Source organism: Sciurus carolinensis, chromosome 18, assembly GCF_902686445.1.
Source record: "Sciurus carolinensis chromosome 18, mSciCar1.2, whole genome shotgun sequence".
NCBI classification, from domain to species: domain Eukaryota; kingdom Metazoa; phylum Chordata; class Mammalia; order Rodentia; family Sciuridae; genus Sciurus; species Sciurus carolinensis.
In genome coordinates, this window is record NC_062230.1 from 23,993,322 (window position 1) to 24,020,489 (window position 27,168).

Consider the following 27,168-nt stretch of genomic DNA (forward strand, 5'->3'; position numbering starts at 1 on the left):
TCTAAGACAAGCTCTCCTCATGCTGAAGGCCAGCATTTGCACCACAAATCCTGGAAGACTAGAAGTGATACATACACGCGGCCTGAAGTCTGGCCCCAGGCTCAGCAAAGGAGTTTGCATTTGCCTACACATTAATGACAAACTCTGGGTTAGTGTAAGAGAAGCCAGCAAATTCATTTTGGTCCAAGTTCATGATGAAGAGTTTATCAGTGGGAGTCAGTTCCACAGGCTGCCTGGTGAACTCTTTGTCGAAGTTGGAGGTATCTCGCTTGTCTCTCTGCCAAACGGAAAGCAAACACATTAACACAGCATAAGAGGAAGGAAAGTGACCGAGACACGCCGGAGATCAGAAGGCGGGTGACATCTCATGAGCAGAGGCAGAAAGAGCCCTGTGCTGGCAAGTTTTGGCAGGTACATTGTGTGCTAGCTTCATTTTACATTGTGTGTTGGCTTTGGGATAGAAAAGTTGGTGGGAATTTTTAAGAGAGGAAATAAGTCATTGAATTTCTTTAAGGATTGCCATAAAGAGATTTGTGTGTGTGTGTGTGTGTGTGTGTGTGTGTGTGTGTGTGTGTGTATAGGGGAGATTTTTTTTTTTTTTGAGATAATATCAGAGAATTAGCTATTAGATAGAGTGTCCTGGACAAAAATTGCTCAATAGCGCCCCCTGTGTCTGGGAGGGCTCCTTCTTTGGAAAGGAAACCATCCACAGAGAGGTGAATGGTCACATGGGAAAAGCTGGGCTCTGCTCAGTTGAGCACTGTCCACTCGACACTCACTGGTACAATACGGGCTTCGAAAGGGCTGCTCGAAAGCCCACCTGCAGTCTCAAATCTGGGTCTTCATCAGTCAGAGGTTGTCCCCAAAGTCATTTATAGCATGGATCTAGTGAACACATTGTAAGCCACAAACCCCAAAGCTTCCAAGGTCTGTGAGAACAGTCTTAAAAAATGGAACAACTCAGTTCTCCAGGTTGGGCTGGGCTTTCTCTCTCTCTCTCTTTTTAAGTGTGTGTGTATTGTGGGGGGCATGAACCCCAATTTGCTCTCTATAGTTGGGAACATCAGAGGTGAGCTAACTAACAGCTCTTCTGCATGATGTTCTGACCTCTTTGGGGTTCTTGTCAGCCCGTGGCCTCTTCCCATCCTCTCACCACACCTACCTAGAGGGCAGGTAGAGCTGGGGTCCTCACCCACCCCCATTGTTTGACATGAGAAAATGGAGGCCATGCTAGGTTAAGTGACTTGCCCAAGTTTGCAGAGTGAGTGGCCGATTCTTACCTGACCACCTCGCTACTAGGGATGGCCTCATCACGGCCCCTCTGGCTGCAGGGACAGCCTGATGGCTGTGTCATTACAGAACAACCAAGGATAACACCTCGGATTCACTGGCATCAGGTAGGTTGCCTGGCTGAAGCCAGAGTTGTATCAGACCACAGAGGGCAGGGTCAGTAAGGACTGGCTGATCCGAGTTTGGCCAATCTCCTGGGGCTAAACTGAAATCCAGCCTTTAGGGTTAGCTCCTCGTGGGCATTGACTGAGAAGGATGTCTCACTCCTGGGCTCGTTTCCTTCTGCAAAATACCTTTCGTGAGAACTGCTTCTTTTTGGCTGCTCCCCCGATAGAGGCAACATGTCTCTACGGAGTTCCCTACTTACTCTTGGGGTGTCTGAGTGGGGATGTGCGAGTGAGCGAGACAAAAGGAGTATCAGAAATATACTTGGGGGCTGGGGATGTAGCTCAGTTGGTAGAGTGCTTGCCTCGCATGCACACGGCCCTGGGTTCAAGCCCCAGCACTGCAAAAAAAGAAAAGAAAAAAAGTCCTCCGGTGGGTGTGGCCAAAGAGGACCAGGCTAAAGATGCAGGTGGCACTGTTTTCTGGATGGTGGGCCACCTCCTGCATGTCACACCTGCTCTGCCTTGTCTTGCCTGTGCTGTGGGGGGAGGGTCTGGGCCCAGGAACTCCATGGGTCACTTCCTGTGGCCAATGCCTCCTTTTCCTTTATTATCTGTGCATCCCTCTCCATCCTTTAATGGTCTTCATTGCACTTACTGCTTTCAGACATGGTCTTGTTTATTTGTTATGTCTCTCCAGGAGGGCGGGGTCCTTGTCTGCTTCTGTACTATTGTATTTCCAGTGCCAAGAAGAGTATCTGGCACAGAGCAGGCTGTTCATCATTATTTGTTGAGGGAACGAATCAATGAATGAAGACTTGACTAAGGGTGAGCTTCTTTGCTTTTGCCTGTGTATAATCCCCCCTGAGTCCGGGATGTCACTCTGAAGCAAAACAATGGAATTCATTCCCACTGGGCCTACGGGTCTCTCCAGTGGGCACCATTTTGAATCCCAGCAGGAGCTGAACCGTGTGAGGGCCCTTTGAGGTCTGGGAGTTCCATGGCTGGATGTGGGACAGAAGGCAGGCCTATCGGGGGCCAGGAGATGGACAGCTGGCTCCCCTGAGGTCTCCTTGGGCATTGTCAGCCCTACCTGGCCTGCCCTGCCTGGGGCCATGGAGCAGAAGTTGTTTTCCCACCACCCTGACCTTGGAAGTTCCTTCTCATTTGTTTTTCTGGCGAAGACTCTTGTTTCAGGCAGCCACATGTCCAAAGGGGATTTGCTTTTGAGGACTTTGACCTGTGAGTAGATCCTTCTGGAAAATACTTGAGAATTTTTGCCCTAGAAGTTGGGGGAGGATGGTCCTCTTTGTTGGGATAATTCCTTTGGGGTTGAAAGCATCTGAAGCCATTTGAGAAAAGTAGTTCTCATCTAGAGAAGGTTATGAATGCCACTGGCTTCCTATAAATCCTCCAAGAAGGTCATTGTGACTGTGTCCCTATCCTTTCTTAGAAGAGCAGAAGGTCAGAGGGAAGTTCAAAGAAGAAAGCCCAAGGGGGAGTCTTGGACCCTGGTGGATGACTGGTCATGGCTAACAAGGACTTGGTTGAGATTACTTTGGATTTTCTTACTTAGTTTCCTTTTAAATCCTCCTCTAATTTAAATTCTTTTAGAAAACCTCAGCCTGTCTCAGGTAGGCTAGAAGAGCCAGGTGTACCCAGCTGGAGACCGTGTGTCCTGAGGGGAGGGTAGGAAAGGGTTGCGCCTGCAGAAGGGAGGGACGGGACCTGAGAGGTGAGACTCAGAACTCAGAACCCAGCCACAAAACCAGTCCCTCCTCTGCGTGGAAAGAGGCAATTTGGGTATCTGTCTCTGCTCAGCTTTCTGGTGATTCTGTGATCTATTCAAGCATGGACACTGTGCCTTTGGCCTTCTAGAAGGAAGCCCTTCCATCTACCATCCTACCTCGCCTTCCCCACCCATTGCACTCTATGATTGTTCCAGAAATCCAGGTCAAGAGGATGCTGCTGTGCCTTCTCCTTCAGCCCCAAACTGTGGTCTCTAGAGAGAAAGAGAAGCCCTGAAGATGTTTGGTGACATTTTCTTTCTTGTAAGAAGCTGTTCCTGACTGACCCAGAGACTAGTTATCTCTAGAGCGCGTCTTGATTTTAATTGCTCATTGAATGATGGCCCTCCCAGCAGATGGTGCTGGAGGAAGAGGAAGAAGGGGCTGGATTGCATCTTTATTTTTATCTACTGTGCTCCTGGCACCCAGCTGGGCACACACTTGGTGCTCAATAAATGCTATCTGAGTGAATGGAAGGTAGAATAAATGGATGATGTCAAAAGTAAAAGTTTTTTCTCCCTGGATAAATTTGCAAAGGTTTTCCCAGAGATGATAGATGAAAGCTCTGTTTCTTGGATTCCTGTGCATGGAAATATTGCCAGAAGTGGAAACAGGAGAAATTCTGACTAACGATCCCTTACTTCCTCGGAAGGCTTCTCTAACCACCTGTAGCAAGGTATGCGAGAGGGATGAAGACTTTGGCTTGAGTATCTATTTCTGCAAACTATGCAACTTGAAAAATAATGGCAAGATTTTGGAAAATGTAGAGTGCAGTATATAAATATACACTTATATTCTATCTATCTATCTATCTATCTATCTATCTATCTATCTATCTATCCATCCACTTATCCATCCTACACTGTTTTCTAAGGTTATCTCAGATCATTTGTCAATGACCCAATGCTTCTCCATGTTTTTTATCCTGAGATCATATCCAAGGAGAGGTCTGGTGCCCCCATCAGATGAAGGATCTTAAATAATTTGCCTGGTGGTGGGCGTGGCCAGAAGTCCTTGTTGGTGTTACAGAGCAGAAGGAGTCCTGTGCTGATGGTCAGGATACCTGGGTTTGGATCCCAGCTGACTGACCTCGGCAGGTTGCTTCCTCTCTCCAGATACCAGCTTCCCCAAGAATGAAGTAAGGGGGTTTCGCCCTGATTTCCCTCTTTCTCCAACCTCCTAGTCAGCTGGGACTTTGAGTTTGCTTCACCTTAGGTCCAGATTGTACTACAATGGTGACCGCAGGCATGGTCCCCAAGCCTGAAGCAAGGTGAACTAGGAGGGCAGAAAAGAATGGACTACTTTGCCAAAGCAAAATTCCAACGCATGGTCTCCTTAAAGGTGAGACGTCTTGCTTCAAGGACATTTGTCAAGTTTTTAAAGTTCCCTTGACAATCTCTCAAAAGCCCTGGAGCTTCTGGAAAATTCTTTGACTGTGATAAGAATTCCCTTCAGGGCTGGCTGCCTGGGAACGGCAGGAAGCAGTAGGCAAGGACACAGGAGTCCCCGGCTGTTCCCACCCATTCAGACAGACATGAATTTCTCCCTCCCAAGGGGTCTCCCTGGGCTTCTGGGAGCTCACTGAGTTGCTTGCTATGGAGGATATTTAGTCCAAGTTGGGAGGACTGGAGCTGTCAAAAGAAAATCAAGGGTCCGGCCATGTTCACAGCTAGCCTCTACCCTTGATTTGGGTGGGAATCTGGGCTTTGAGCTCTGACAGTGTCCCAGGCTCTGTCCAGGTCACTCCACCCCGTGACAGGGCGCCAAGAGTTCCTGCAGAGCCCCAGCGCCTGCCTCTCTGCCTGGTGGAACTGGGGCTGAGTTTAAGCTCTGGATTTAGTTCCTGTCTCCTGAGTTCCTTCCTCGGGCCCTACTTTGTAGTTTGGGTCCGCATTTTTCAGAGAGTAGTTTTTCCTTGAAATAGTATTTTCTTCTTTTCTTTTCTTTCTTTCTTTTTTTTTTTTTATTGTATCTTGATGCTAGAAGAAAAATGGCAGATAACAGAAATCCAGATACAAAAGAACATTTCCACAAACATCTTGCAACACAACATCAAAGGGAAGGATACAACTGTCGTTTGTTTGGAGAGATGGAATGCTTTCTCAGAGCACTTAATTAGCTGTCCAAAGCCAGTAACAGACCTAGATAGATCCCCTACCCACAAGCATCAAGTCTGCTGGGCTCCACAGTCATCTTCTGGTTAAATCAAAGCAGGTCATTGTGGTTAAGAACATCTGGACACATATTTTAAAGCATGTGTAACAACATGAGTAACTTTTTTCTTTATCTTTTTCTCTTTTTTTGCATTTGAACAATGACAAAGAAAACCCCAAAAGCAAATAAAGTTTGAAATGTAATGTAAATCCAAGGCCCTTTGGGACCTTGCTAGAGTGACCATGTTGTTTCAGGGAACAGTGCCAAATGCCCTTTTTGAGTAGTTTGGGGACAAGGGTGATCAGGGACACACAGTACCAAAAATTACAGTGTGGAGGTAGCACCCAAGCGGGTTGCCTTTTGACCCCTGGAAGTGCTTTTAGATTGAAAGGGTCTAAAAGCACACTCTTGAAATTTTAGGACTTAGATAATCTTCTTAACTTTGAGTTTTTAAAAAAAATGAAATTTTATTTTTAGCATGTTCTTTTCAAAGCTCTGTGCCTCCAGGTCGCACGGAGGGATTCCCTCTAGGGCATAGCAACCATATATTTGGATACAAGCCCAGCTTACCTAAGCCTGGAAGTGGAAGAATACTGCTAACATCCGATTCATCTACCCATTTTGTAGGAAGAATCTAGATCGGACGGTTGGCGTAAAATCTGGCAGTGCAGAAAAGAAGGGAGAGAAAGCAGGCATTTTCTCTCGCCCCTGGATCGACTCAGCTGACATGCTGGGGAAATACGCCGGAAGAGGACTTGGATTGTGTCTCAATTATGCAGCGGTCATCTCTACCTGCCACCTGCATAATTCCATCTCTACGAGATGCTCCAAACTACCGGAGGACATTTGGGTTCCAAAACATGGTCACACTAGTCGCATCAGAAAACAAAACATGGATGTATCGTAGCAATGAAAACGAAAAATGTCACCACAATAGCCGTTGAGCTTGAATGACAGAAATGGAGGACGGAGATCTACACATCTACTTAGCTCTTGACTTCAGGTTTTAAAAATTCAGAGTTAACAAAGGAAAATCCTTCGAATTCTGACTGGTCAATATTCCTGATGACTTCCTGGTCGGGAGGTGTAAGGACGGGTGGATGGCGGGTGAAAAACCGGTCGAAGTTTTCAGCATTTCGCCCACACTATGAGAGGGGGAGAAAAGAACTGTGGTGGGTGGTGCAACAAAGCCAAAGCCAAAGCCAAACAGAACCGAACAGAACCAGATGTGGCCTGCTCCAGTCCCCTCCCTCTGAGAAGCTCAGAGAGGTTGTTTTCAATGATCAGAAATGAGAGCAACATAAAATGCAAACTTCTCATGACCTTTGCACATGACCTTCGGCTCCCGACCTTCGCTGGTTGTAGCTCCTGAGTCACCCCCCAGTTTCCTTGTGGGTGGTCAGGAGACGTATGGCAAAGGCATGAGATGGTGGGGCTAGTGGCACGTGGCAAGTCCCACCCCACCCCCCAAAAGTCAGCCAAGCTCATCGGTGGGAGAAGATGGGACTAAGGCGGGGCCAGATGCCCAGTAATGACCTGTTCATACATCACCTGGGAGATGGCGATATTTACAGTAGCAGATCCCTTCAAGTGCTGTCTTGTGGCTCTGGGTCAGAAACAAGGAAGTTTGTTTCCAGCTCAACAGAATACAGTTTATCAACTCCAGCCAGGGGAGGAAGATCCCAGCCATCAGACCTAGGCCTGGGGCCTACACTGCCTGGGTAACTACAAGGCCGCGTTAGCTGGATCAGTCCTTGCCCTTAGTTACGAGGTGCTAAGAGAGAAACTTGGCTGTGCTCTGTCCAAATAGAAAGAAGTGGTGTGGAAGGAAATAGAAACTAAGGGTCTGATAGGCAAGCAGGCTCTAGAGAGAAAACCACTGTCGTTTCTCACTCCTCCTGCTGGTCCTTAATATGAAATGACCCTGATCTTGAGGCAGAGTTACAATGTGAATGTGAGTGTGTGTGTGTGTGTGTGTGTGTGTGTGTGTGTGTGTGTGGGCACGCACTAATTCCCACCTAAGAAGTGACAAGTCTCTACATCTGGGGTTCTTTGCTCTTCATCAACAAAACCCCATTTGTGCAAAAGCTCCAAGTAGTTCAAACTATCTCCAGAAGGTAACAACAATGTAATAACATAACAGCATTAGTAGTTATAAAAATGATGGCTAGTATTTATCATGAATTGGCTGCAGCCAGACACTGTACAAAGCTCTTTATTTGCATTATCTTTTTTAATCCTCCCAATGATCCTGTAAAGTGGGTATAAGTATTACCCCCATTTTATAGCTGAGGAAACTGAGGCCAGGAAGATTGGGTCATTTTTTCAAGGTTATACTGCGAACGAATAGCAAAGCTGCAGGGGAGCTGGACTCACCTGACGTCAGAGCCCACGGCCCTGGTTCCAATGGGCAGACTAGTGACTGAGTGAATAACAAAGAGGGGGCAGGAAGTGAAGGAGGGGAGGAGGCAGGCTCTGCTTGGAGCAAGAGGACGTGGTGGCATCTACCGCTCAGACAGAGTTGGGGAATTCGGGGAGGTGACGATTTCCATATTGGACATGATGATTTTGAGACACCAGTGAGCCCAGGGAGGAAGGACAAGAGGGAGACCCCAGCACACATTCTGAAGCTAAGGAGCGAGATCTTGAGAAACAATTCAAACAACTGAATGTGGAAGGTGATCAAAGATAATAAGAGTCATCAGCGCCACTGAGTACTTTCTGTACAATGGATGTTTGCTGAGGGTTTTTGCACATATTATCTGTTTAATTTATGCAAACCCTGTGAGATTGATATTTTATTCCCACTTGCTTATGATAAAATTCCTCCTGAAACTGTCTTAGCAGCAGGAGAACCAAGGAGAGAGCAAGGTCAGGCGGGTGAGGATCGGGCAAATCCAAGGACAAAGGCATCGTCATGAATGAAAGATCTCCAAGAGGTCAAGTGGGAAAGTGGTTGACAATGGGCCGTTGCACTTGGCAATTGTGGGGCCGCTGATGAGACCTGGAAGGCTGCAGCTGGGTTCCAGCCCCTACACGGAGAAAATCAAGGAGCGCAAACTCCTCTCTGAGTGCTTATGGTAAAGGAACGACGCAGGGGCATTTGATCAATGTGCAAGGGATTTAGCTCTCAGGGAGCCTCAGCTTCCCGTTTGCTTCATATGTGGGTAGAAATAAGCCTGTGGTCTGTGGACTGCGGACATGGATTCGAATCCTGCCATCTTGCTGCTCACTAGCTGTGGAACTCTGGCCAAGTTCCCTGAAGTCTCAGGTTCCTCTTTTGCAAAACAGGGACAATCCCGATTGCTGTCATACGGGGTTATGACAAGGATAAAATGAGATGATGCCCATGATTGTTGAATATATGAGATATTGTTACTTATTACATATTATATTACAATGAGTAGGCACAGTGCCTGACACTAAGTAGGACCTCAACACCACACTGTTGTATTATTTGGTTCTTGTTTTCCACTGCAAATCCCTCCAGGCAGTATATGCTTCCTGTGATAGGGTATTTTCATGGTGTCTTAAGTTTTAAATACTGAGGATACAGCCTTGAATTTTTAAAAAAGACTCTTGTTACACTTAAGTAAAACATTTGTTATTCCAAGCTAAATTGTTCTCTTCCTTCTCATTGCCATTTTAATAGAAAAAGAGTATAAACTCCCTATTACAAAACGTATTTCTTACTGATTTTACTCTGGAAATTTTGCAAACAAAATCTTGATAACGTAAAAGGATGTGAAATAGAAAATTCCAGATGAGGCAAAGATATGGACGCAAGGAAGTTTTAGGGGGGAAAAAAGCCTAAATAAATGGTATTGTATTCTGAGAGTGGAAAAGATATTTCAAAAGGACATAAACTAAGAAGTAACAAACAAAAGAAGGTGATCAGTCTGACTACATAAAAATTTATGTACGGTTAAAAAAAAAAAAAAAAGAAAAACCCAAATCCCCCAACTCCAAAATAAGTCTAAAGACTGACGACAAATTAGAAAGACCATATTTTAACATCTACTAAAGAATTTCTCTTTAATTTACAAAGAACTCATAGGTGTTGATAAGAAAAGATAATCCAAAAGAAAAATTCAAAAAGAAGAGAGAAAACTGGTTTTGGAACAGTGAGAATCTAGGGCTTCAGATATAGCTCATTCAGAAGGTGCCTGGTTAGCATGCGCGAAGCCCTGGGTTTGATTCCCAGGACCACCAACCAAACAAAACAAAACGAGAAAGAAAAAAAAATATATCAAATATATGAAAAGATGCTGAAATCTCATTCAGAAAAGAAAATGCATACAAAGGAGGAAGGACCTCAGAACAAGAGCTGAAGGCAGAGGGGACCATAGTGCAAAGCCCTGGATACAGGAGGCACACCCTCCATATTGTTGTCCAAAACCAGTGTGGCCAGAGCAGAGCAACCCAGGGACAGAGGAAGAGGAGAGGTCTCAGCAAGGACCAGCAGCCATGCGTGGTCCTCACTGGTCATGCACAGGAGGGCAGTAGATTTTCATCTCTGTTTGACCAGAAATTGCCGGGAAGTTCTGCGCCTTAAGTGACATGATCTGCCCTGTTCCAGACAGGATCACTGAGCGGCGTGCGGAGTAGACGGAACAGCCAGGAAGCCATGATGGGAACAGCCGGCCCAGAGAGGAGGCTGTTGGAATAATCAGCTGAGAGAGGCTGGGTTTGGAGGAAGAGGGTTGCCGGGGGAAGGTGGAAAGAGGCTTTTGAACTCAGGATTCATTGTGAAGTTCGAGCTGACAGATTAGCTGATGGATCAGAGGTGGGGTGGGGCGGGGGTGGGGAGAAAGGAGTCCCGGGTGTCCCTGGAGACTTCTGGCCTGAGTAGCTGGTGAGGTGTAGAGCGTATTTGTGGGGGATGTCAGACCCGAGGCTTCCTTCATGGTAAGTTCGAGACTCCTGCAGAGATGCCCAGGACGCCTGGTGCAGCTGTGGTGGGGGATGGAGAGGAGCGGGGAGCCGGGTTGACTGCAGGGACAGGGGACTGGTGTGAGTGTGCACAGGAGAGAACAGGTGGAGAGGGTTGCGGAGGAGCAGGAGGAGCAGAGGGGGAGGATGGAGAGGAGATAAAGAGGTGCAGGGCCAGGACTCTGGTGGGACGGCAGGTCTGCCCGTGTTTTTCTTTGGCCCCATGTAGGGACTCAAACCAGCCAGCGTGGGAAGCCTATTAGCTGAAACACAGTCTTCAGGGGCCATTTTTTTCTTTAAAAACCATGCATTTCCCATCTACACCAGAAGGCTGCTGATGTGTCTGGGCCTCCCCAGAGGCTGTGATGGGAGAGGGTGGAACAGCTTCTGGCAGCTTCGCAGCCGCCCCCCCACCCCCACCCCTCCCTGCCCTCCCACTGCCTGGGAGAACAATGAAATCTTTAAGTGAGATAGCACCGCGGAGTCGCAAGAACAGGGGTTAACCAAAGGGGCACCGTACAGCGGGAGCGTGATTTCCCTGCTAATAAGCAGCTTACAGGGCCGGCAGACCACAGCCTCCCCGGTAAGTGTTTCTGTGATTTTCAAATGGAGCTGTCATTGCCCATTAGCTTCAGGAGCGATCCCTAAATGGAGACGTCAGCCCTCGGGAGGCTCAGCCCAGATCCACTCTGCCGCCTGCTGTGTCCTTGGAGAATGGGCAGCTCCGTGCCCGGATCTGATCACAATCACTGGGTGGACCACGCCTACCTACCTCTCCACCGTCCTGGGTGGACACTTTGGCCTCATTGAGTTACTGAAAGGAAATTCAACCTCCTCATCCTCTGGGTCCACCAATGGGGTCTCTGGGTTATTTGAATCACAGGCACCTCTTCCAGGGATGGAGAGGGTAGGGGGCACCCAATTTGTGGATTTGTGCTTCTGAATCTCAGAGGCTCAACAGAAAGGCCGCCCTGCGAGCAGTTACATGGGAGCTCCTGTTTCTTCTCTTCCTTCTAATTTCTGTTTTGTTCTGTTAATAACAGTTCTGAGACGAGCTATCAACGGAGGGGCTGAGGGCAGAGCTCTGTGCTAGAACATGTGCTTCCTATGCCAGAGGTCCTGGTCTCCATAACCCGCACCGCAGAAATAAACAAACAAATGGGGGTCTGCTCACCAGCAGGGATCTTTCAAAAATGCCAACCCGGATACAGTAGTACGCCTCATATCCCAGGGGATACGTCAAAGACCCCCAGCAGATGTCTGGAACCCCAGCAGAGTACTAAACCCTATAGATGCTGTTTGCTCCTACACATGTATTATCTATGATGTATTTACAAATTTGACACTGTAGTAAGTTAACAATCATCCAATAGAACAATTATAACAATATATTGTATTAAAAAATGCTTAAAATTGATGAATCGTTTCTGGAATTTTCCATTTTGTATTTTAGCATCACGGTTGACAACAGTTAACTGAAATCATGGGTAAGGGGGGAAGCACTGTAGATCATCTTCTCTGCTCTTATCTGTAATGACTGCCGGTCGCCCAAAGCCCGCAACTCTGTAGAAAGGTCTACAGAGCCCCTTAGGCCTGGGCACTGGTCACTCTCCACCAGCCCGGGACGCCCTCCAGTTGTACAGAAGTATATCTGGTTCCTACAACACTCACACACCTCTCACCTCCAAGTCTTTAAATAGGCTGTCCTCTCCCCTCTTCCCCCTCCCCCAGCTATCTCCCACACATCCCTCTGTCTCCAGAAGGGTGTCACTTCCTCCAGGAGGCTGGTCCTGACCCCACCTCCGTACTCCTGGGTGCAGGATACAGGATGATCATCAAAGAATCATTAGAGAAAAAACTGATTTAAAATCAACTCTCAACCAATGGGGAAAACAGTTAAATAAATAATGATACATCTATTTGATGTATTACTATGCAAAACACTTTGAAACATTAAAAGAAGATGTAGAAGAATATTAAATGACATAGTGATATATAATTACGAAGAGTATATAATGTTCCCATTCTATAAATTATATACACGAACGTACACATTCTATCTGTTTGCCTATGATACGGGCACACATGGATGAGAAGAGTTATGGATGGTTTTAATTTTCTCCTTTATCTTTTGTTCCTGATCGTATTGTTGAAAATGTTAAGTATCAAGTATTATTATTATTTTTTAAGAAGAAAAAAATCACCTAGGAAAACTATTTTAGGTGGAAGAGTATTAGCATGGGAGAAAGAAAAGACAGAACTAAAGAGAAGAGAAAATCGAGTCAAAGTCAAGACCAGCCTGAGGTTGGTCAGCATGTTTTGTCTTTGACAAAAACTCTCAGTCAGGGTCTCCTAAGTGGCTGTCCTGTGCGTACTAAGGAGGAAGGTTCACGTTCAGGTCCTGCACATCCTCTGTCTAGCAGCATGCTAGAAAGAGGGCCCCTGTCCCCGTCCTCAGGGCACTTGTGGTCTAGTAAGGAGACCAACACAGGCACCGGCCACGGTAGGTACTGTGTGGTAGGTGCTGCCACTGAGCACAGAAGTGAGGTACCCAAGAAAGGCCAGGGACACCACAAGGAGGAAGTGACGTCAGAGTGGGACCTGAAGGAAAGACATTGATTGCTTCCCTAGGAAAGAGCCTATGGAAAAATCAGAGGGAAAGACAGACGGGGCGAGATGCTGAGAAGAGGGTAACCGTCCAGCCTCCGACTGCTTCACATGAGTCTGAGAACAGGAGGCTCACGGCCCAGGGGAGCCACCTGCCAGCCTGCCTCCAGAGCCTGGGGCGTCCTCAGGAGACCAAGACGACGAGGTCACGCAAAAAGACATCTAAGCCACACAGTGTGTGCAAAAAGACAGATGAGTCTTTTTTTTTAATGTGTGCATTCAAAGAAATGTGGTGTTGCTTCTCTGCCTTGCAGTTTCCTGCAGCTGAGCACAGGCAGGATCCACCCGGTGAGAATCGCCCGTGAAGCGCGGGCCTGCCACACATTTGATCATTTTAAAGAGTCATTTGTGGACTCTGGCTTTTCTCTCGAGAAAAGAGTCAGGTAATATTCAACATTCTCTGGCCTTTGGCAGAAAAAAAAGAGAAAGATGAAAGGCTCCTTTGGCAGCAAATAATGAAGGCTCCCGCAATCATGGATACTTCATCTCTACATCTATTCAGAAGGAAGTCCGCGCGACAGAGGTCTTTCGTGTTGGAGAGCCAGTTTGCTTTGCCTTTTTTTTTCCCCCCTTAATTTTCATTTTAAAATAACACACGATGTTTTGTTTTCTTGCAGATCTGAGTTTAAATGCCACCTCCTCACAGAAGCTGTTCTGGGTCCCCCCCAAAATAAGGTAGATCCCTCATTCCCCTCACCTGTTATTCTCTATCGGACATCCTCTTCACTTCTTTTATAGAAATAAAATACCTGACCTATCTCAATCTATGATTACATGTTCATTTCTTTGCTTATCTATCTGTATTCTAGATTCCCATCCAGGCTGAAATCTCCATGAAAGCAAAGTTACATCTCTTTTTTCTCCTTACTGCATTTCCAAGACCCAGTGCAAGCACTCTATTATCGAATGGATGGAGGGTAATGTATGCTAAGTGCTTGCTATGAGCCAGTACTGTGCTGAGTGCTTTCAAGTATCATTCTCTTTCTTCCCCTGACAGCTCTACAAAGTCCTTGCTGGACACCATGGAAACGTGTTTCGAGGGTTTAAGTATCTGATTTGATCCCTGATGTGACAACAGACTCAGTCTCTTCTATGAGACTTCTCCACTTATTGCAGAAACAAATAAGCTGTTAAAAATCACCAAGAAAAAATAAAACCCTGTGCAATTCCTTCACCAAGTCTCTTTATCAGGTTAACACTTTGGTCTGTGTCATGAATGACTGGAGAGATGGGTGGATGCTTTTTATTCTTTAAGTAGATGTGGAATCATTCTTTTTTTCTTCCGTCCTCTTTCTCTCTCTCTCTCTCTCTCTCTCTCTCTCTCTCTCTCTCTTTGTGATGCTGGGGATCAAACCCAGGGCCTCATGCATTACTTTGTTTTTTAACCTGCTTTCTAAAACAAACTAGATGAAATACACTGTCAACATTTTTTCTATATCAACAGAATTTTTTCCCATATCTGTTCTTCACTATCCATCCCAAACCCATGTTGCTGGCTTCAAATAAATGCACCCTAGAATAGTCATTATCTCTTCTATTTGCCTATGTATTTTAAAGATTTGATTCCCACAAATCTACGGGATAAGCAGGAAAAAAAGATTACCTCCCCTTAACAGGTAACTTGAAAAGTGAATCTGTTCTAGGCCACATGGGGCCAAGAAGGAGAGCCAAGATTCTGAGACCGGTGGGTTCCATTTCAAAGCCTCTGGGCTTTCTGCCGCATTTCACTGCCTGTGGACACAGAACTGGTCACACCGCATGGACTTACCTGGTGAAGTTGACCTGAGTACCAGCCCTAACTTCTACCACATTTAAGCAAGTGACCTAAGTTGCCTAAAAATACAGGCAAATAGAGCTCAATTTCCTGTTATGGACAGATGGACCTCCCTCGTAGGGCACAGTGTTGGAAGAACATTCCTGAATCCCAATCGAGGACTTCATTACTAATGGCTTCACCATCGTACTATGATGGTGAACAGAATTTCCTGTCAGGTCCACGCTGCATATTGAGGTCAGTGGTCATCACTGTTCAGTTCTTTCTACCAAGCTTACAGTGAAGCTGTGTGTGTGAAAGTTGTAGCCAGCTTGCAGGAACATGATGGTGGGACCTTTGATTATTTAGAAAATGTAAAAATGCATTTTGTTTTGCAGCTGGCTATTACACTGCAATGGCTCTCCCACCCAAGAACGAGGCAGCGGTGCCTTCTCCTTGACCTGCCTTTATTGTTTAACCCTTCAGAATCTTAATAATTTTTTTTTTCCATCTCGAGAGGTGAAACAACAGTCTGGTCCAGAAAATAAATAAGTAAGTAAATAAGTAAATAAATAAATAAGTAAGCCGGGCATGATGTCACGTGCCTGTGATCCCAGCAGCTCAGGAGGCTAAGGCAGGAGGATCGTGAGTTCAAAGCCAGCCTCAGCAAAAGCAAGGTGCTAAGCAATTCAATGAGACCCTGTCTCTAAATAAAATACAAAATAGGGCTGGGGATGTGGCTCAGTGGTCAAGTGCCCCAGAGTTCCATCCCTGGTACCAAAAATAAATAAGTAAATAAAGAAATTAATTAATTAATAAAATAAACTGGAAATGTAACTAAAACTTTAAAGTTTTGTTCTGTTTTGTAAATGCACGTCCATTGCTGAGGTCATGGCCACTGAGAGCTGGCCCAATGGGTGCCTGTGCCTGCAGGGAGGGGCTCTGCAGACTCTGTACCCCAACCTACCGGGGAGAGTCTGTCCCAGCCACAAGCAGAAGGAGGATCTGCCACTCGGAACCTGAGCAAACACCAAACCGCCCACCAGCCTCACCGGAGTTGGGAGGGAACTGCAGGTGAGGTCAGGCCTGGAGCCGCCAGGTAGCGGTCAGGCGGAGAGGTGCGTGCCCGGCCGGGGCCGGCCCTCTGCAGCTCCACTCCCTCGGCAAGACATTGGGAGCAGATTCCAGATTCGCCAACCACTCCGAGTCATCGTTTCTCAAGTTCTGCCTTTGGTGCTGTTTTTGAGAAACGGTACTTGCACATAAACAAGGAGTGAGCCTTGTTCTTTCCCTTTTCTGGGTCATGGGCAGGACTCAGCTCTCTGAATCCTGTCATCATTGGAAGTAATCGTGGAGTCGGAATTGTCTTTAGGAGTGGCTGAAGAGGTCGAGGAAAATCATCGAGCAGAGTGCCATAAAAATGAGGGGACAGAGGGACTTCAGAAGGAGGGAGGAACTCTGAATTTAGCTGATGGATACACAGCCATCCCTCGGTGTCCATGGGGGGCTGCTCTGCAATATCTTTTGACTCCTGAAATACCAAAATCCACGGATGCTGAGGTCCATTACATAAAAGGGGGTAGGATTCGCATCCTCCTGAACACTTGAAATCATCTCAGGACTACTTACAATACCTAATCGAATGCAAATACTGCGTAAGTAGTTGTTACACTGTATTGTCTAGGGGATAATGACAAGAAAAACATTCTGTGCGTGTTCAGTACAGGTGCGATTTTTCTTTTGATCCGTGGTTGGTCGAATGCATGGATGTGGAACCCGGGGATACGGGAGGTCAACTGTAGCCACACACACCAGGAGCTGTTCAAAGAACGGAGTCGTCGGATGTGAAGGTAAGCATCATTGCCAGGACAGAAAGGGGTAAAGCAAGGTCCAGAACGCTGACATCCTTGCATGTGACCTGGGGTGTTTCTGGGCTCACACACGTCCTCTCTACAACAGCGCTCAAGGACCTGGTAGCAGTGGGTGGCTCTGTGGAGGGAGAACCAAGAAATCTGGCTGGGGGTCAAGGGAGAGGGAAGACTGAATTTCACTGCATCGCTTTTGATCCCGCTTGAATATTTTATTTTTCAGATTTTTGTTTAAAGGAGGCAAGATCAAAGTAGGAAATCGTGTGGTGAGGTCACAAAAGATAGCCTGACCCCAGGAGAGGAGGCGATTTTCAAGTCGATGGATGATGACTCAGAGGGAGAAATGACAAGGGAAAGGTGGCAGCAGATGCCACATGGCACCGGAACCAGGCACCGTTGTTGGGTGGAAAGAGCAGGAACTGGCAATTCCTTCCCAAGTTTGTCTGTATGCAAAATAAGACAGAGCAGGGGGCTTTGCAGTGGGAAGGAGGGATCCAGGTTGAAGGGAAAGGATCTTTCAGATGGAATGTTTATGTGCGAAGGAGCGGCTGGGAGGAGCAGAGCAGACAGCTGCTGTTTTCATCTGCCCGCGGCATTCCTTCTTCTTTAATAATAAAGGATCCATCTCTTCTCCTCTCTCGAGATGCCAGCTTTAGATAGGAACAGACCTAGTCCCCGGGCAAAGGGGTCCAGAGACCAGGCTCTGCCCACCAGCACAGTCCACCCCTGATGACACGGAATTAAAGCTGAACCCAAGACCCCAGTATCTTCCAACAGGACCAAGTCCCAGGAGGCTGGAAATTTTAGGAAAAGGATGCTTTTTATTTTTTATTTTTTGGTGGAAGTTGTTGAGATGATGGGATTGAAGTTGATTGTTGCTGTGTGTTCAGGAAAGTCTTCCAAGAATGAAGAATAAAGTCAATGCCGAGGAAAGCAATCCCAAGAGAGCTAGAGAAAGGGATTCCTAGGGCCCTGTCGGAGACCATAGATCTAGCCACATCCGAACACTCATTTTCTTTTTCTTTTCTTTTTCCCCTTCCTTATAAGCCAGCCTATTTGCAACCACAGGAGATTGGTTCAGACAGACAGAAGCTGTAGAGAGACTGGACAGGAAGATGCTCACGGGGAGAGAGGAGGATGGGATCTAGCGCAGGGATGGAGGGCAAGTCTTATGTTGAGAGGGCTCGGGGAGAAACCAGAGGGAAGGAGGTCAGGTGGGCCATGATGACTATGCAGAGAGGGCCACCCTCCCATGGGCTTTCCAGGCCTCAATTTCCCCAGCGACTGAGGGGACAGGGTTATCAGCTGAGACCAAAGGGACTGGAACTTTAGTGGTGAGAGAAGGTTTATAGGCTTCAGGGGACTCAGGGAGAGACGGGCTGGGAAGGCGAAGGCCCCCGCTGAGATCTGAAAGCCTGCCTCTGTGGAGGCTCAAGGTCCCTATTGCCCACCTTTACTCGGCTGCTAGGCAGCAAAGCTGGTGCTGAATCGTGGGTCCATTTAACTCTTAGTCCACATTCATTCTGCTTGATCCAGTCACCCTGGATCCATTTTCTCATTTTTCTCAAGTTCTCCCACCAAGAGCTTTCTAGACAGGGCTGACAGCAGAATTTGAGAAACTGGACTTCCATGAATAACCACCTGACAAGAAAGTTTTTAAACTCAAGATCGGAGCAAGAACATTTTGCATCCAATAATGCGGATGAGTTCGGACAGATAAGAGAAGAAACATGACAGCAGTCAAGAGTATAGGCTTTGAGGCGAAGAAATGGGACTTTAAATTGGCACTCGGACTTCCTAGCTGTGTGGCTGTGGGCAAGTTACTTAGACTCTCTGAGTCCGTTTCCTTGTATGTACAGGGGAAGTTCTAATAGCACCTGTCTCCTGGTGTGCTTGCAAGGATTAAATGAGATCAGCCAAATAGAGTAGAGCTCTACTTTCCAGTAAAAGTAAATAATTTAATAGAATGCCTGACTCATTTTTCATGTTACAACTGTAAATGGTGTTAAGAAAGCCCTGCATCATTGAGTGGAGGGCCAGTTTTCTGTCCTGGTTCGGATACGTCCCTGCCTAAGTCACTCTGGCAAACCTCTGGGCCTCTGCTTGCTCGCCTAGAGAATGAGGATTGACCTGCACTTTCAGTCTTTCAATTCTTGACTTCTATGATGTTCAGTCATTACTGCCGGATGGAGCCTAACAGTTTACTGCCCCCTGTTAGTGTGTGACCTTCCCTTCTGCCATTTCAGTTCAAATGGTTGGTTTCTCTTCCAGGGGACAGCTCAATGTCATGCACCTGGCAAGTGATTTAGGGACTTTACTTGGCCCAGGAACCAGCCAATTCCAACCATCTATAAGGAGTCCGGTTTGATCTGCAGTTTAAATGGGTTCTCCATGAGGGCAGGGCCGTGGATAGATGGAAAGAGACAGACAGACAGACAGCTTCCAGGCTGCAGGTCCTAAACGACTTTGGGCTACTTGTAAGTAGTATTTGAAAATAGCCTTGTGATGGGATTGATCTCTGCAAACGCCAGACTCTGGACACGTAAGAGAACCTCCAGAACTAAGGGGGAGAACGTGTCCCCCTGGCTGAGCCCGTCGCCCCAGGCTGCCCTGCCCCACTTCCAAAGCTTAGCAATGTCTGTCTGTCACCCTCAGCCTTAAGGAACAAGTGGGGCTTTGCATCTTTTCCAATCCTGACTGTAAATTATAAAAGGTGTCAATTCGCTCCTTGTTAGTAATGTTTTATAATAGATGTTAGAGGGTTTGAATGGCAAGACTACACAGTCTTACTCCATGATGTAAGAAACACCATTACCTGGCTCCGTCGTGGCTGGCCCACGTTAGCACAGTCACGGGGCTCCAGGGGTTCAAAGTTCCTCTAATGGTCTCTCCACGGATATTAGTCAGGGCAGAGTCCAGGGTTCAAGTCCTGAGTGCCACCCGTAGATCTAGGGCAAATGCCTCACCTTTCCAAGCTCCGCCCCTCATCTCTAAAGTGGTGACAATGGACACCTCTGTCACTGAGCTACGAGAATTAAATGAGGTAATGCCTAGGAGGCACTTAAAGCAGAGCCTGGCACAGACGAGACATCAATAACGCCTTTCCCATGTGTTTGAATAGCATAGGCTTTTATGAGAATTAGTTTAAATCCCAATTTTTCAAAAAGGTATTGTTCTCTTGAGTATCTGCTACTTTGGTGGGGGGTGGGGGGGTTGGGTTCAAGGCTTGAATAAATCATATCCAGTAAAAGTTAGATCCCTCTCTTAAGTCTTAAATTTGGAGTTTTAATAGCAAACACACAAAGGTTATACTTTCTGGCTTCAATTCAGAAATGTCAGCACATCAAACACACACCCTCGGACGCACACAGAGACACTTACTCATACAGTGTAAAGGGCAATTGGGTTTGGAGGAGAATGTCACATGGACAGAATTGCAGCTCATTAAAGCAGCACTCGAAGTTTCTGACCTCAGCTATATAAACAATGCCTTCAGATGACAGAATCACCAAGAAACCAAACCCTGTGAGCCCGAGTCCACTTTTGAAGCGGTTCGGGCCTGAGACTCTCAGAGGCCACGGGCCGTCGGACATGCTCCAGGAACCTATGTGGCGTTTCGTAAAGGTGCCAAATGTTTGGGGCCAATAAAGAAGTGGAAGGGACGAGGGGCTTGGTGCTTTTAGCCCACAAGATTCACAACCTCTCTGGATGTGCAGGTGCCTCAAAAATTCATAGGCACGATGGAAAGCGAAGATAAAAAGAGGTCACCAGGACAGAAGGGACTGGAATGGGCGTGGGTACGGGGTGAGGCCCATCTCACAGGCCGGGAGTGAGTGAGTCGGTGGGTCTCCGAGGGCCTGGGTGGGTGCTCAGGAGACAGGGCGAGGGGGGCCGGAAGGCGGTTTCCTGAGGGCCTACTTCTCAGAGCGCATCGACAGAGACTGATCCGATTTTAGAAGAGGCGATGCTCAGAGTGCACAGATTTAGGTGAGTCACAGAGCCGGGTTTGCTAGTGGCCGGTCACTATGTGGCACTCAAGACTTAGGGCTCCGGGGCGGTAGAGAAGCCAGTGCCCCTGAGGCCTGCTGACTTGCTCCCTCTGCACCGCCTGCTGGGTGAGCTGACCCCAGGGTGGCCTGCTCAGGGCAGCTGGCGTCCCCACCGCAAGCCCAGCATCGGGACACTACGGGGAGCCTTTCAGAGGAAGGCCGACAGGACTCCACTAAGGCATTTCACGGCAATATCTGAGCGCCACCAACATGTCCATCAGGACTTCCGACGTAAGCGTGCCAGCCTGTGACATTACAGCTCCCCAGGCTCACATTTTGCAATCAAATAGGCAAACCTGTCGAACGGCATAGCTTCAATGCTCTCTGTCTGCTGCAGCCCGGCAAAATTCCTAGCAGGGTCTCCCAGACACGAGGGGACACCCTGGTCACAGCCCTTCATGCCAGAACCTCCTAGGCTGCCCCATCCTTCATTTTCACAGAGGGAAGTGCAACCAACCTGAGGCACAACCATGACCTGCTCTGAGCCCTGCAGGCCAGGGCTCTGGACCTCACGAGTCTCCCGACGGCCCGTTTCACGAGGACAGCCTGCTCTGACCTGGCTCGGGCTCAGGTTTTCTACTGGAGGAGCTGTTATGTGGTCTGAAGGAGTTCACGGTCACCCGTTCCTCCATGCCTCAAAGACAGTTACTGAGTTCCTACAAGGTGCCAGGAACAACAGAGGGGCTGGGTGGGGCCCAATAAGCCCAGGCTGGGGGCTGTCTGAAGGTTCCATGTTGTCCAAGTTCCCATGGACTCTTCGCGTGGACTGCTGCAACAGCCTCATACCCAGTCTCCCTGACTCCACCTTGCCCTTGTGCACTCAGAGGGATCCTTTTAAGACCTGCTGTCAGGCTATTTCTCTGCTCAAGATCTTTCAGCACTCTGTACCTCCTGCCCCTCCTGTGGCCTCTCTGGTCTCATCTCCTTTTACTCTCTCCCTTACCCACTCGGCCACCTGAACTCTTGGCTTTCCCTTGAACGTACCAGGCAAACTCCTGCCTCAGGGCCTTTGCACCTGCGACTACCTTCCAAACCATCCCCGCCCCTAGATACATACACGGCTTCCTCTCTCACCTTCTTCCTGTATTTGCTGAAATGTAACTTTCTCAGTGACATTTATCACCCATCTTATTTAAAGCTGCCCTCTTCCCCTCCTGGCTGTCCCAAACTCTCTCCCTGCTTATCTTTCTTCCACAATAGCAGAACCTACCATTCGATCCATGGCCCGCTGCACCCCGTAGCACCCTGTTCTCTCTCCTGCTACACAGAGTGGAGTCTGTGGTCCAGCAGCTTGTGAGAAAGGGAGAGTCTCAGGTCCCACTGCAGACCAGCTGACCCAGTGTCAGTACTTGAACCTGACACGCAGGTGACTCCTGTGTGCATGGCCAAGTTTAAGAAGCTCTGTCAGGCTGCACCGTGGCACCTGCAGCACTAGACTGCCCGTGCCTGGAGGGACAGCAGGCTCCCTCTGCACCCACTCCCTTCGCCAGCACGCTCTACCCAGAATGCACTGCCTGGTCACGTGTCGCCACCACCGTGTGCAATTCTGCAGCCAAATTACAGCCCTTTGTAAATAGGGAAGTAACACACACAACCACCAATCTGTTTGAGACACCCTGCTGTACATAAGAACAAGAGCCTGCAGGCTAATACGCATCTCTGAAGAACCGCTATGCTTCATGGCGCCGGGATTACCGCGTCCCGCTTTATGGCTGTTCATTCATTCCATAAAGATTCTCCAGCATCCATTATGGGCGAAACCTCAGACGAGGCACTGGGATTCCACACGGAAAAGGTCGCAATCTTAGCGTGGAGTGGAGAAGACAGACGATCTACTGAACACACCACTACAACACGTGATGAGTTTGTGGACAGCTGATCCCTCCTCGGGAATCAGGGAGTCTCCTGGGGGAGGCGACAGCCTACTGATTTGATGTGGGGACCAGGATTGCACCAAGAGGGGGAGGTGGGGAGCACGGGAAAGGGTCCTGGGCACCCCAGGCAGAAGGCTCCGCACAAACAAAGCCCATCCAGGAGAGAGAAGGCCCTGGGTGTTTGAGGCACTGAAAGACCTAGGAATGCCGGTTCTTGGAGATGAAGTCGCAGAGGGGACAGGAACCGAGTCTTGGAAGACTTCAAAACCCACGTATACCAAGGAGCGATGGATATTGTCCTGGGGCACCCAAAAGCCGTCAGGGGGGCGGGGTTGAAGCTAGAGACTGACACCAGCAGATCACATCTGAAAAACAATTGCTTTGCACCCTACAACAATACACCGAAGCTAATGTCTTTCAGCACGGGTTCAAACGATGTTCTGCAAATAACTCCTCGCCTCAATAAAAGATGGCACTGAGAACAACTGAAAAAAACCCATTTAGAGTGATTTTAATGAACCTCCAATAATAGCACCCTTCAATGATGTTTGAATATAATCCTCCGTTATTGCCCCTTGTTTTCTGTCTCCCACACTTGACTTAATAGCTCGCATGAATCAGGAACCTTGACAGACACGCGTGCCTTCCAGTATCCCACAGGCACACAGGCCTTTCGGAAGTGGCAGGCGGGTAAGAGGGGAGGGGGAGGGGAGATATAAAATCCTGGGGTGGGGGAGGCCCACATCTGCAGTGCACAGGGCACAGGAGCAGGTGGCCTGAAACGGGAGAGGGTGTTGTCACTGTCATTACAACCAGCCCTCCAGACCCACAGGCCCCACAGAGTCAACCAACTGTGGGGCAAAAAGGATTTTTAAAAATTGCATCTGTACTGTACATGCACAGACGCGTTTTCTTGTCGGTATTCCCTAAACGATATAGCAGAACAACTATTTACATAGCATTTGCATTTATTGGGTATTATAAGTCATTGCGAGATGATTTAAAGTCCATGGGAAGATGCGCAGGAGTTATATGCAAATACTCTGCCGTTCTACAGAAGGGACTGAGTAGCCATGGATTTCAGTATCTGCCAAGGATCCTGAAACCAATCATCCCCTGAGGGATGCTTGTATTTCTAATTCAGCCTGAGTGGATCAAGGGTGGAGCCTGCTTCCCCTTAGAGCTGGTAGCTAAATTTTCCTTTTCTTTTTTCTCTTTGGTACTGGTGATTGAACCCAGAGGTGTTTAACCACTGAGCTGCATCACTGGCCATCTTTTAATATTTTATTTAGAATTTAGAAACAGGGTCTCGCTGAGTTGCTGAGGGCCTTGCTAAGTTGCCGAGGCTGGCTTTGAACTTGTGATCCTCCTGCCTCAGCCTCCCGAGCCACTGGGATGACAGGCGTGCGGCACCGTGCCCAGTCTGGTTATATAGCTCAGTCTGGTTACTGTATTTTGAAAGTCCTTGTTAACTCCCAGGAGGGACTTTGGGACATCCGTCAGTTGAAAATATCAAACGCTGCACAGCTGAAGATCAGGTTGACAATTACTATGACTATCATCACAGCCGCCTTGGCATGAGTGTCTTCCATGAGCCAAGGACGAGCCGGACCTGTCCTATCTATTATCCCTGGGCAGGGAATTCACAGTAGTTCCTCAGCCAGAGTGGACTCCGGCCATCGATAACCAGCACCATTGGACACTGGCTCAACGTAACCCTGATTGGAGACAGCGCGAACCCAGAGATGGCAAACTAACCGTCCCCAGGCCACATTTGGGTCCTCGGTGTGTTTCATTCACCCTGAACTAGGTTTAATTTTTAAATAGGTGCTGCTGATATATTAAGAAATAGTGAGATTTCATCTAAGAGTCCTGGTTTCCAGCTTCTCAGGAAAACCACCAGGTAGAGGCCTGGTGTGGGCCAGTGTCCGGCAGCGCCAGCTGCCTGAGGGGGATACCAGCAGGGCCTCCTGGCGGCTCACCTGCCCCCCAGCCTGTCCTGGCCCCCACCCTCCCCCTGACCCCCTACACCTCTTCCTTCTGTCCCTGCCTGGCCTCTAAGAGCGTCAGAGTCTGGTCGTCCTGGAACCCATTACTCTATTTCCAGACTGGAAAGAGACCCCGTGGGTTCCCTTTAGGGAGGCCACTCTCTCTGGGCCTTGCTCTGGCCCTGCCCAGTGTCCCTGCCTGACCTTCCACCACTAAGCTTCTGAGGCTGGAGCCTGCAGCTACTCACCCGGAGGGCCTGTCAAGCACAGCACCCGGACCCCGCTCCCAGAGATCGTGACTGAGGAGGTCTCGGGCCAGGCCCTGGAAACGCATTCCTAAAGCTCATTCCAGGTGCTGTGGACGCTGCTGGCCAGGGAACACCCTTTGAAAACCACTAGTCTCTGACTCAAAAATGAGCCCCGGGTGTCCACTGGGGGGAACATCCGCATCTTTCCTGTGGTCAGGGGAGGAAGGGGAGGAGTCCACATTTTGAGACCTCAAAAGCAGCCACAAAAAACCCATATCGGAGAGGCCACCTTCCCGCTCTTTTCCAGGTCACCTTTGGGTCTTTTTCCCAATGGTTTAGTAAAAGTGATGAACCTGCTGAGGACCTGCAGGACTGTCCTCAACCCCAAGTGCACACACAGATGTAATCTTAAGGAACAGCATCAGCAGGACCCAACTCCCCTGCCCTCAAAGCCCCTGGGCCCCAGACATTAATTACTCTGTGACATCACTAACGGCAGTCAGCTGTCCTGAAGCACCAATTATTTACCAGGCATGTCCTGAGAGCTTCTGCCTCGTCGGGATCCTGTGATGGAGGAACATTGTTGCTACGGTACAGAGGATGGCTGAGCGGATCAGAGAGGGCAACTGACCTGTCCGAGTTCACCAGCTCTAGAATGATCAAGAGATCAACTCGCTTTGTTCACTGAGGGTCAAACGCTGTCAGGAATATTGTGCGGAACCCTATGTCTGGATTTTAAGGAGGATATTGATGGCTTGGAGAACCACAGGCCCCTAGGAGTGAGGTCACAGGGGACATGCTGGTGGGAGGGGCTGGGACAAGATTCGGCCTGGATGTCCCAGGATTCAAGAGCCTAAGCCAACATCTGTGAACATTTGGAGGATGCTCTACGAAGAGAGGAGCCCTGGCAGCAGTTCTGTGTGTGTGTGTGTGTGTGTGTGGTGGGGTGGGGGCTGACTTGGTATCAATATATAAGTCCACAACTATTAGAAGAGCCACAAAATGGAACTGCTGATTCGTTTAGACCTGGCTTCCCATGCCAGTGTCCCAGAGGTATCCAGGCTTCTGAGGGACGCTGTGAGTGTGAGTCTAACCACTTGAAACGAGGGGGGTAGGGTAGAGCACTAGACAGCTGTGACGGCCACCTGGGAGACTTTCTTAAACTGCCCTTTGCCCCAGGTATTCTGGGAGTTCTCCAACGGAGGCACAGTGTCCAGGGTCTGGATCTTCCCTTTATCACACACTGGCTTAGTGGCCATTAGCCTCTCTGAGTCTCCATCTCCCCTTCCATGACATGGAATAATGGCAGCTCCCCCCGCCCCGTAGGCTGCGGTGAGGACTTAATTAGGTTGCTGCGTGTGAAGCACCTAATCGGGTGCCTGGCACATAATAAGTGCTCAAGAAATTAACAATTATAGCATCAAAGTAGCTATCATTATCACCTCATCTTAACACCGAGACCCTTAAGCTCTGGGTTTTAATGACAATATTTATGCTCACTCTTCAGCCTCAGTCAGTAGCTTTACAACCTGTAATAAAGTCACCAGGCCTGCACTCTACTTCATTTAACAAAGAAATATCCTCCCAGCAGAATTGCAGTTTTGATTAATTCAGGTGCAAACTCATCCTCCCTGATGCTGGTGAGTACTTCCTGCTGGGTCCTGGGGAGGGAAACCCTTCCCCCGGCGGGGGGTGGGGCACAGCCATGGCGGAATGTGACATTTTCACTTTTGCATTAGAAGAGGGAGTCTGTAGCTATGTCTCCGCCACCAGCCCGCGGGGTCTCTGCTTCCCTCTGCCTCACCTCACCTAGGGGCTGCCTGGCGAAAGCTCTCATGGACTGACACAGACGTAGAAGGAGAGGTAAATACTGTTGAGATAAACAACGCCACCTTTTCAATGTCAGCATGAAGGTAGAGGGGCACCGTTGACCCAGAGAGAAGGAGGGAAGCATTAGATTCTTTGTCCTAGTCCGAAAATGGATCTGAACTCTGCTCATCAAAGAGCCATTCCCTAAAAGTTGTCGACTGAGACAGTTAAAATAAGGGACTCGATACAAATGAAACTCAATAGCAATGGTGTTCCCTGCTGTGTGTACAGAATCCAGGCGCTGTGAGGCACTGTCCATGTCTGTACCCAGGGACTTGGTGCACCAAGTAGACGCCTTGGCATCCACCCCTCAACGCGGGCAGGAGAAAGAGCACCCGGAACCCCGCCCCGGCCACACAGAGCAGTCTACTTACAGCTTTGGGTTTATAGGGAGGTTGAATCTCCTTGCGTTCAAGTTTCTCCCAATCAATATACCGGAAAAACGCGTGCTCCTTGATGTCACGTTCCCCTTCCGGGCCACAACCCAGACGTTTGCCTGGGTGTTTGGTCATTAGCTTCAAGAGAAAGAAAACATGAAATGAACATCAGAGAAGGAAAGGTGAGATGCTCAGGAATTATTATTCC

General features: G+C 48.4%; 1 protein-coding gene across 1 annotated transcript in view; it reads right to left on the minus strand.

Moving 5' to 3' along the window:
• Positions 1 to 574: 574 nt before the first annotated feature.
• Positions 575 to 27,168, minus strand: part of Prkcb (protein kinase C beta) — a 306,315-nt gene continuing 279,721 nt past the window's right edge. Inside the window, 2 exon segments of the mRNA XM_047533405.1 lie at positions 575 to 6,480; positions 26,958 to 27,098. Coding sequence (XP_047389361.1) covers positions 6,322 to 6,480; positions 26,958 to 27,098 — 300 coding nt within the window. The 3' untranslated portion in view covers positions 575 to 6,321.